At 39.7% G+C, this 11779-nt stretch overlaps 1 protein-coding gene across 1 annotated transcript in view; it reads right to left on the bottom strand.

Moving 5' to 3' along the window:
• Positions 1-8521: 8521 nt before the first annotated feature.
• dctn6 (dynactin subunit 6) overlaps positions 8522-11779 on the bottom strand; it is a 4073-nt gene continuing 815 nt past the window's right edge. Inside the window, exons 4-7 of the mRNA XM_005930891.3 lie at positions 11623-11711; positions 9713-9760; positions 9055-9197; positions 8522-8946 (exon numbers count right to left, since the gene is read on the bottom strand). Of these exons, the coding sequence (XP_005930953.1) occupies positions 8848-8946; positions 9055-9197; positions 9713-9760; positions 11623-11711 (379 nt within the window). The 3' untranslated portion in view covers positions 8522-8847. The remainder of the gene's footprint in view (positions 8947-9054; positions 9198-9712; positions 9761-11622; positions 11712-11779) is intronic.

The raw sequence follows: 11779 nt of genomic DNA, 5'->3' as shown, positions 1-11779 counted from the left end.
AAGAGGAGCCGGCAGGAGACAGACTGGTCACGGTGTCCTGGGTAACATGTCAGCAAGCTTTGACATGGTCCAGCCCAACATGAAGATATCTCTGTGTTATCTAAGGGGCTGCTGGGTTAGCAAAAAGCAACAATGTCAGGCAGGCTGCTCAGAGAAGCTTTGTTTCTTTAAGAGTTGATAAAAACAGAAATAGCGTGCATATTAATCTTGTTAAAGAGTCGGGGGAAGAAGGTTAGAACTAATACTTGAAAGCTACAATCAATCGGGAGCCGGTAAAGTTGGATCAGCATAAACATCATCTAACCCAGCTCTGTTTGAACCTGAAAAGAAAAACAGGCACCTACTAATAACTCAGTTCTTACCTTATTATATTGGTTTGATATTTCACCACCTTCCCTGAAGTTCTTTTAAATGAGCCCTGCTGGGGAATTTCCTCAGAATCAGGTCTCAACAATGTCCGAAGACTTCTCGGCTCACACAACAGGAGACTACTGAAAGCACTCGAGTTTGGTTTAGCTGTCTGTAGGAGAGGGCTTCAGGAATCAGACTTCACACAGATTTTGTACTAGGGACCTGGCAACACAATGTGTGTCATTTGTGCCTTCCTATACATGCATCTCCACTGGGAAATGTCTGGGAAAGCTGAGGCCAGGGATGCATGTGTGAAAACAGCTGGCGGCTCTTGTGGAAGTGAAAATGGAAAGGCATTTTTGTAGCACTTCCCCAGTCTTACCGACCACTTGAAAGCGCTTGACTACGCCTTTCAGTACAGCCCGTAATTGTTTCATTCTTTATTATTCCAAACAAAAAGTGAAAGTAAGAAATTTGTTGCTGCACTGCTGCCAGATCATTAGCACGTAATAGCCCAATATGTAACTCTTATAACATTACACCTACTACACCTAAAGTGTAATTTTTACACTCTCTTTTTTTGATAAACAGATCAAGAACACGAGCCTTTGCATAATAACTATTTGTCTTTAGAGATCAGCAGTTACCTTTTCTCTGAGCCAGACCAGCTGTTTCTTTACTGTTTCCACACTTTATGCAAGGCTACAAGCTGAAACTGAAGCTTAAAAATTTTCCCAGTATCCTCCCATTGTTTCCCAATATGTCAAAGCACTGCTTCAAGAACCAGATAAGTTTTCTGTAACAAGCTATTCAACAACCAAAAGCAGGAGTATTGAGACACAGATTATCCAGTACCTTCTTCTGGATCAGTGACTCATGGCTAAAATGCCAGCTTGATATTAAGCCCAAAACAAAAATCTATCATGACACATCGCCGATGTATTGACCAGCGGTGGATCCCTGAGGAAGGACTCCCGTGGATCTTGCAATCCGCTCAGTGAGCACTGCAGTCAGATGACTCAACAATGTCTTGCTTTGCCTGTAACTCTTCCACACCCTTTCTTTGCATTCCAGCAAACTCCTTACAAATCAACAGTTAGTATCTTTATCCTGTATTACCGAAAGAAAAAAATATCAGAGGATGAACAATGTTGCTAGATGTCAACTGTAAAAACTGTCTGTAAACCTATAGATCAGTGTTTGGCAGGGCAATGCACTTCACCCCTTTGAGTGATGTGGGATAAGTGGCTCTCATTGGGCTTGGAGCCAGGTCATTCCATTCCTTGGACTTACTGATACAGAGTGTTCCTCCCTTATTCTCGCTGCCCTTTGATCTTCCTCTAAGATCACTAATGAGCAATTTGTGGTCAGATTGACCCGCTCTAATTGGGCTAGAGAGGTTTGGTGCTTTGTTTCAGTTTGATCAGTCCTTTTTCGCTCTAATTAATTACCCCCACCTCCGTGCCACAAAAAAATCACACTAAGTGACAATACCAGTAATTTTTTTAAAGCTTTTTTTAATGGGCGAGCTTGTTCTCTTTCCTTTCTGTCCTTTCAAGTCGTTGTGCTCAGAGATCGCTGCCTTCAGAGACAACATTTTGCTGCAATAAAGCCTTCTCTATTTTTTACTAAGCCACTGAAGCCTTTTTTAAGCAGTGTCTTTTCAGCTATGCCTTTGCCTCTGGGCAGCCTCTGTGCATACTTATTAAATGTGCATACTGTGTTAGCTTGTAAAGTATGTTTTGATCAGTTTTCCCTGATAGCCAGGATCTGTAACTATTACGTCCATGTTGTACAGATCCTGTCACCCGCCATATATCATGAAAGGAACATAAAACACAGAAGTCAGTATGGCTGACTACAAATCCAGAAAAAAATTAGAAGACAAACATTTCCTTAACAGTGTGGACAAAAGGAGGGGATGCCTGACTAAGTTCCTGGAAATCTACTAAGAATAGAAAAAAATAAAAAAACATTTTGTGCTCTCTTTTCTACAATGAGATTCAGTTTTACTGTGGAGATACTGTAGCTTTTCTAAGACTTTAAGCCACAACATATCATGGGAAACATTATTTTAATCAGGGTGACCAACTCTTTTCCCCGGACATGTCCACTTTTCACGTTCTGTCCGGGGCGTCGGGGGGGATTTTCGAGATTAATAAAAATGTTCCCTGTATTCCGACAGAGGACCCATGTGTGAGGAATGCAGTAGTTGCTCAAATATTGGTGATAAACCAAATAATTGCGCTGCTTAATTAGCTTTATTTAATTTAGCTTAGTGGTAGAAAAAAACTTAAGCAACTTGCAGAAAACAATGATTACCGTTTCGTTTTGTTTCGAGAATCCGTGTTAACTTGAAAAGTTTATTCACGGTTACATTAATATTTCAACAGTATTAACAATATTGAAGTTGGACTGAACATAGCTTCATCATATATTGTTGCGGTACGTTTATCGCCTAAGATTAGACTTTAGGGTCAATGTGAACCACAAGTCTAGCCCATAAATGTGCCTAACCTGACTCATCAAAATACCTTTCTGTCTTTATGTAATGGACCTGCAGTTGTGTGAAGATAAAACATCCTAAACAAGAAGGCACAAACTTTTGTCAATAGACACTACCATAAACCTTAGTGGTTCGCTGGGCAGAGGAGATTTTTAAGTAGAGAGCAAGGCATTGTGTCAATTCCCAACTGTTGACATAAGACATTGTAATGGACTCTGATGTTCCCTTTGAATGTTTTTGAGTGGTCCTAAAATGTCCTGGGACAACTACTCTTCTGTTGTATAGCAGAAGTAATAAAAGGTTAAAATAAAACCAGGGCCCTAAAGCCTTTCTCATTCCTACTGCCTTTAATCATTACTGAACAATGTGCAGGTTAAAAAAAAAGTAATTTGCTTTCTGCAGGTTGCTTTGACCAGCCGAATTACTTGGCACGTATGTTACATTGGCCTTTGCTTAAAGTGGATATAAATTATGTATGTATGGTCATTGTCATTTTTGCTCCATTTCGTTCTTGTTCTTTGATTCTTATTCTTGTGAAGTCACCATTTTAAGCTATCGTGATGATATATTTTTTTAATGAAATATTGATTTGCAGTCCAGAAAAAACATGTTCTTAAAAACTGTATTTTGAGTACAATATTTAAATCTATACAGGGGAACATCTGCGTTGAGGATGCTGAGCTTCATTTATTTATTTCACGCATTCTTGTCTTTTGTCCATTAAGTCCTTATTTCAGTGCCATATATGCACATATAAAATGGAAAAATGTAGAATTCATTTATGTAAATGGTAACATTACCATGCGAACAGGCCGGTGCTCAAGAGAAGCAAGGGCAATGGATGAGAGAAGGAGGGAGAACAGACAAATATTCTGTGGCAAATGGAAGCATTTAGTGCGACATTCACCTCAAAAGGTCCTGTCATCTTAATCTCAAGAACTGTCACCATTGGTGGGTAGAGTCAAAGACCTCGCCCAAGCTGGTAAACATGCTATTACTGAGTGCTTCCAGACCAAGAAGCATCACTTTTCTTGGCCTGCAATCAGAGGGTTTAACCTGGGACTTCATGATTCAGTTCTGAATCCTCTTGAAGTGTTGACCTATTTGTAAAAAACAGAAAACAAAACCCAGGAAACTTAATTAATAACCTGGAAATCTGCACCACTCGCTCATCCACCTCACAAGGTCTGGGGTCTAGCAAGCTTTATTCATCAAGATTGAGGGTGTAGGTTTTAAATAAACCTTCTAATTAGAATAATATAAAAAATAAAATAATAAAATTGCACTTATCAACACTGAAGCAGTATTTTTTGGATAGTCTGTATTACACAGTAAGCCTTAATATTAATCAGACGACATCATTAAATATCCAAAAATGCTCCAACAGCACAAACAAAGTGCAAAGGTCCAAATACGTGACTCATCGGTTCCAGTTTCGCATCGGGGTGTGAGAGTCCGTTCTCATTCCCAGTGTGTAACATACCGACAATTTGTCACATCCCGAGGCGTCTCATAGTAAGGTATCCTTCCGAGTCCTTATGAAACGCGCCAGATTGTGGATGGAATTCAATAGAATGACGCTCCTGGCAGTAACACAAGTTTTTGTATTCCAGCCCTAACCCTAAATTTATCCCTAACCTTAACCACAAGCTTAATCATATTAGATAGTGTTTTCCAAAGTGATTCATGATGAGAAAGTAAAATAAATGTACATGTCTAGATTAATTCCAAACTGTTCTCATGTTTCCGAAGACGTAACATACTGATAATTTGTCACAAGTGTCCATCACAACCACTGTCTGTTCTTTTCGTACTTCTGTTTTCTGATGTTTGATGTTGTTTTCACACTTTTGCCATTTCTGGTAAACTTCATTGACACATTCCCTTCCCTGCTTTGGTCTACTTGTCAACCAATCAGCAGTGGACTGATGCACCCACATGGAGCATGCTATTGGGATTTCAGAGGACTGCATGTAAGCACGTTTACATTGGTTAAAAAATCCTATGTGTAGCCTCTCAGCTAGCACGGGTAAGTTAGCCAGTAAGCAATTAAGTATGCAGACTGACGCAGGTAAGTATACTCCAGTGGTACATTACATAGAACAAGGTTAACATTATTTCTTTAACTTGGCATGTCTATAATGAGGCACCACCAATGTTCCCTCTAAGATGCGCGTGTGCGCAATTACGCAGGCACGGTGTCTGCGCACAGAAAATCTGCGTTGCGCACAAAAAAGAAAAAATCTAATCTGAATTGAAATTAAAACAATTAACAACAATTCTGTTTTGCAGTGTTGGTCTCTGACTGGCTGCTGCCGTATGGGATTAGAACGATGCCACCTTATCCGATAGTCCAGCCAATGATTCACATTCGTATATACGCAGCTAATCAACATCGACAGGCTATGACAGCGGTGTTTTGAGATGTGAGAGATTTGAGATGTTTAGCGCAAATCTTGTGTAGTTAGTGTGCAATGTAGTCAATAGTTTTGTTGTGTGTCAGAACAATGAGGCGACTACTGAATGTTACAGGTGTTACAGGAGCGATACATCCTGTTGTCAGGCCTGCAGGTATCAGGCTGTTGTTCTCCTTCATCTCATAGTGGACAGAAAGTTTTTTTTGGAGTGGCACAAATAATTTGTGTGGCAGAAAATTTGATGCAGAAGAGCTGATTGTTCTGTAAATAGTTTGAAATGTTTATTTTAAAAAACGCCTTGGCTGCATTTTTAGGTTAAACAGCTTCAAAAAACTTTGTTGTTTGCATAACTTGGATACTTTTTTGAAGAAGCAACTATATAATTAATTGCCCAACATTGGTCATTATATACTGTATTTTGCAGACACAGAGTTACAGGACTCTCTCCCAGACCACAGACTCATAATACAAGTCAGAGCTTTATAAAAAGAAAGAAAGTTGTGTTTACAAAATTGGAGTTCAAGTTATTTTTACTTCCAATAGTGTTAACATGCTACACAGGTCATGAACAAGATTTTTTTAAATTTTCATTGTAAGTGGGCTAAAGCAGTTAATTAAAAGTAGTCTAACATAAAGGTAAATGCTGTAATTTGATTATTTTAATAAACCATGTAACTTGGATGGATTAGATGCTGGCGTGACCACAGTTCACACGTCTGCTGTTGCTCACAGTGGTCCAAGGGACGCTCAGGGAGTTTGTGTGTTCGCTCAGACACATGAAAAATTAGAGGGAACATTGGTTACCACTACTACTACCATGACCTACCACTACTTTCATCCCACATATACTACTAAAACTAAGCTAACTTTGGCCATGTTAGCTTAGTTGGCCTGCTAGCTTATGAGAGCTTTAATTAAAGCTATTTTCTGCAGTGCCAATCATATAAAAGAATTTTACAATCAGACATTTAGAAAAACATGCTTTCAAGCACATGCTGCATTGTCTGTAAATATCTTTATGTTTACTGCATTACTTGGATCTAAATGTCTCCCAAGTAAAAGCGTAGGTGTAAGCTAGCAAGCTGTGTGGTTGTAATGGCTTGCTGGTACACTGAATGGAAGTGATCCATTTATCATTCCACCAGTGCTTTCCCTGCTGTAAAGTCAAAATGTTTGCCAAGCAAAAAAGTCTCTTGGCATTAGGTGCGCATACTGAAGTGACAGTCAATAATGGTTAACCAGCAGCAAGCAACACCTGCCACTGGAAAGTGGCTCAATGAATACCAGCAACATACCACCCGAGAGCAGCAGGGAATGTGACATATGCCACTGAACCAGGAGTGGCATACCACTCCACACTTTTCAACAAGGGTGTCACTTGGTGTTTAGTCATAAAATAAAGTGCTGTATGTACTGAAACCGCACAGCCACAGTAATTCAGATTTGACCAAAAGTGCTGCACTAACCGAGTGACGCTGTAAGCCACAGAGCCAGGCAGCTAACACGGCAAAAAGGCATGACATCCAGAGGTTGTGGGTCCCCTTGTGATGAAATTAATTATTTCTGTGGGACTGCAATGGAAATCACTGCGGCCTATAGGTCACATTTCACTTTTCGAAGGTGGACCGGACCTGGATGCAAAGGTCAGCTGTCAGAAAGCTTTTATGTCCTCCAAAAGCAACTGGTGGCCTGTTTGAACATGACGGACTACAGTGGATTAGACCAAGACTCTCTGACTGCAAGTGCTGCTGAAAGCACCATAATAGCTCATTAAAGAGCAAGAAAACACATTCTCTCACCCTTTTTTTCATACCAACAGTTACATGTTTCCAAACGGTGCTGGCTCACATTGTTTTCCAGCAGCCTGCTCAGTATCCAGCACTGTTTTCCCATCTAAGATCTCATACTTCTCTTTGTTTAAGATAAGACATTATGGAGTGTTCAAAGAATGCTGCATATTGTAGCTAAAGCCAAATAAAGACTTGAGATTTAAAAAAAGAAAAAAGTGAATACCACTGCAATCTAGAGCAGCCTGCTTTAACAAATAAGTGGAAGCCGGATAATTCAGTTTCAGAACTGTACAGTAAGGGAGGGGTATAAATAACTGCTTCCAAATATAGCACAATATTTGAACTTCCCCTCACATTCCTGCTATGAGCTGCTATCACCATGGCCATTTTGCCTGCGTAAAGAACCCACTGCAGATTAAAGGCCACACCAGCCCCCCATGAGGTGTTTGTCACTCTCCACATCCGTGCAACTGTGCGCAGCATCTGTCTTCCTTGTCACATTAAAGTAAACTGACCGCTTCAGCAACACCCCAAAATAAAAATGAGGGTAGTGGAAAAAAAAAAGAAAGCTGAAGAAGTGAGAACAGAAAAGAGCCTAGACGTGGCCCCGGCTGCACTCCGTTGTTGAAGTAATTAGCCCCCTGGTTGACGTGCACTCCTCGTGGGACTCCACCGTGACATGTTCAAATGAGTATTGGCAGTGTGCGACACCAGCTGTGGGCCTCCTGCAGGGAGTCGCTGTAGCATGCACTGAGCACGACACCAGCCCTTTAGACTCCGAAGAGCATGAGCAGTGGCCTTGAGCTTGTTTTACAGCTAAAGGAAGCAACTGTAAACTGTGACTTCTGAACTTTTTATGTCAGGTGATTCAGGCGGTGATGCTCTACTGACTGTCCACCAAACACACACACACATTCAAATCTGTGTCTGTGCTACAGATGGGCTCAGCAACTCTAAAAGGGGGCTTAGACACGATGAGGGGAGGGCAGCCAGGCATTAATCAGACCCATTCTGCAGCAGAAATTGAACCACACCCGCTCTGTGTGGAATTCCCACTCTACCCACCCACAGCACCAATTTGGTAACCCCTGGTGGGAGGACACATGACTGGCAACACCAACATATCCAAGAAAGGGGGCTGCCACACCCATCCTTATCTTTTCAAGGCCTCACTTTTGCTCAGTGATCGCATTTATTAAATCATAAACGAGTCACAGCCAAATCACGCTTCATTTGAAAGGATTATATTTAACCACACACAAACTCGATCGTGTGAGTATTATTTCTAGAACACACACAAAAAAGATATTTTTAGTCGTGTTATTTAAGAACGCTGCTTTAATTGGATATTTTGCATCACCTGATGAAACAAAGGCTTCGTAGCCAAGAGCTGCTCAACAGTTCCTCCTAGTGGTCGAATAATATTATAAAAAAAACTGAGCTTGAAAGGAAACCTATTTGAATCTTTACTGCATTATTTATGCCATTTTATTGGAACATTTATAAACATAGATGAGACACATTAGTGTAAGCAGACATGATACATTTGAGATTTCAGGTCCAAAGTAGATCATAAATAGTCACAAAATTGATCTAAAAAGCGAAAGTGCGCGTGATTGTTTTCGCTGGATCCGTGAAGACGGGCATGAAGAATCAGAATCAGACAGCGAAATGCTGAAGTGTAAGATAAGTACACATGAATTCAAGTGAAGTGCACGAGTGTAAGGTGTCTGTGTGTGGAGGTGCTTGGGACTGCAGGAGGTTTCAATCCTCTGGATCCTCATTAGTTTCTTACAGGCGTGCCGTTTCCTTTCACCGTTTTCTTCAGGTGGTGGTAGTTGGGCAGGATCTTCATGAGGAAGTCCAGCTGCAGAGTCTGAGGCTATGTGATTAAAAAATAAATTAAAAATCATCCCAGGTTATTACAAATGTGCCTACAAGCCAGCAGAACCTGGAGGATCGCAGACAAGCATCAGCGTGAGGCACTGACCTGTGGCTTTTCACTCTGCACACGCCTGATGCAGTTTGATCCGTAGACGACTGTGTTCTCCGGCACGACCTCGCACGTGTTGATTTGACAGCACGCGCCGACGATGCAGCCGCTGGTCAGGATCACGTTTCTCCCGAGATCAGCTGGGAATGAACATTACAAAAACACACCGTCAAAAATATGAAAACTGGGCTCACTGTAAAACCATATTTACATGTGAGTTTTAGTGGTTTTTGTAGATTTAAGTAAAGACATGTGAACAAACAATGTGTCTTTGTGACAGGCTGCTAGTAACATAGTACCTAATGATGCGTTGTTGCAATCTTTGCTAGGTTTTCCATTATGTGTTGTGACACTGTCAAATACAAAGCTCATCTCTGAGCGAAGTGACTTTCTGTTTGAATGATTTATAGGTTGGTAGTGAGTGGCTTTAAAAGACAAACGAAAATGGTTAGGTACAAGGACTGGACTGGAAATGGGTGAAAAGGCAGCCAGTGTCCAAAGAGAAATTTTAAAAGACCTTCAGAAAGCCTGGAGAATTATTGCTCAAGAGCACTTTAAAACATTGTAAGAAAGTCTGGATCCTTGGAAGCAAAATATCAAGAACTCAGGGCGGGGTCAAGACTCAAGTTTTTTCTAATGTTAATGCAGTACTTACCCTTGGACTCAATCACATTGTTGTCTCCAATTTTCAAAGCTTGAGAGACTGTATCAGACTTGTCAAGGACTTCAACCAGTACATCAGGGGAATGAAACAACTGATATGTAATCAAAAGCTATTGCATACTGGCTTATATTGCTGTTTTCATACGTGCTTTCCCTTATTTTCTGTCATATATATTGTTACAGTTGTGAGTAAACATGGACAAATACTAAATACTAAAGTCAGCGTATGTACAAGTAATCCCTGTGACCATTGAACTTGTTTTCTACTCTGTACAATGTCATAGCGAATGGATAGCTCTAAAATAGTCATCTCAGGCACACAGCTCTAGCTGTGACCACAGAAGCTCCACCCACCAGCCATTCAATCCTTCTGTTTGATAGGGACAGCCAATCACAAGGAAGTTGTCTTAATATGATGGTTCTTAACATTTTTCCACAATGTCCGCTTCGGAAGCCAAAAGTTTGATTTTTTTTTAGGTTTTTGTTTTGTTTTGTTTTTTTACAATAAACAATAAAATAACAAAGATCCAAGATAAGTTTGAATGTGATGTGATGCAGTATGTTAAAAACTAGACAAAAATGCATACCAAGGATCCCAGCTGAGCACAATTACAAAGAAGCGATGACACAGTGATGAATAATCAGACTTTCCCATATTTGAAATGTTTGTTATCTTAACTTCACTGTCTTCAAACATTCTCAAAACTATGTCAAAAAGAAAGTTGTTTATTTAACAGTTTGTGGGGCATAAACTGCAACTAAACATGGCACTACTTTGTCCTAAACCTCTCGGGCGTGAGAGGAAAATCCCTGCTCAGCACAGGGGTGCGACTCGGCCAGTCAGCCAACAAAAATTGCCCCCTTTGGCACTGCTGGTAACTTTTCCGTCTTTAGCCTGAGGCGATGACGCTGTGTGAGTTGTGATCATTGGTTTCCTGTAAACCTGGTGGAGTTTTTAATCAGAGATTTAATCATTTACGAATGTGCTATGACTGAGCATTTTTCTACTAAATCACCGTCTTTCAAAGAATTGCCACAGTTTGACATATTCGAGTTAAAAATTCATAAAAAATAAACAAAGAGAAATTGATTAAAACTGCTTATTGGCATGGTAACCTACATGTTTTTAAATTACTGGAAGCAAAACCGTTTTCACACGCTGTGCCAAAAAAAGAAAGAAAAAAAAAACTGGTCTCCTATTTCTTAACTAACCCTTCATAAAACAGTTCATGTCACATTCAAATCATGTCCTCCAAATCAAATGAGTCTCTCACAAGGAGGCCTGCCCCACATGTTTGAAAACAGCTGGGTTGAGTGGATGAATTTAGAGGCAGCACAGTTACTTTTAGAATAGTTACTAGAACAGTTACTTTTTAGAATATAATAGGAGTGTGGAGTAGATAGAAATGAGCATTAAGTAATTGCACTGTACTGTATGTATATAGTATGTGATGAGCAAGTCAAAGCCTGTTAGTGCTCTCTGGTGGACAAACTCTATATGGACAACAATATTCCCAAATGAGAAAAAGCATTTAACTTATAAAGCAACAACAAAATTTAAACGATAATTTAAAAAAATAATAATAATACAAAAATCAGGATTGTATATATTTATTTAATAGGCTAATAATTATAGAGGGCCACGAGTGCCAAAATGAATCAAACAAATACATCATTAAATGTGTCATTAAATCATTAAATTGGAAACAAACACAAATAATTAATTAAATGTATTATATTAATTGATATATGATTAATGATTCATGTATTTAATTAATTATTCATTTCCATTTTAATTAATTAACCACACATTTAATTAAATGATTCATTACGTATTTATTTAATTATTTTTGGCATCCGTGGGCCTACATAAATAATGGCTATTGTTACAGCAAAGGATACCACATCCAACTTCAAACACATTGTTAGTCCCGATTGTCATGGCCTTTGGCTCGACTCCCTCCGAGTCTGGCATTATATTCTCTGGATAACTATTAAGAGACATTAAAGGAATGTAAGCGTGCATGAAAATGATCACTCAGGAAAAAATAAATGTAAA

This window comes from Haplochromis burtoni, unplaced genomic scaffold, assembly GCF_018398535.1.
Source record: "Haplochromis burtoni strain Fernald_Lab_line unplaced genomic scaffold, NCSU_Asbu1 Contig_136, whole genome shotgun sequence".
Classification (NCBI taxonomy): Eukaryota; Metazoa; Chordata; class Actinopteri; order Cichliformes; family Cichlidae; genus Haplochromis; species Haplochromis burtoni.
Note: the sequence above shows the minus strand (reverse complement) of the source record. Positions and strands in the feature narration are given on the sequence as shown.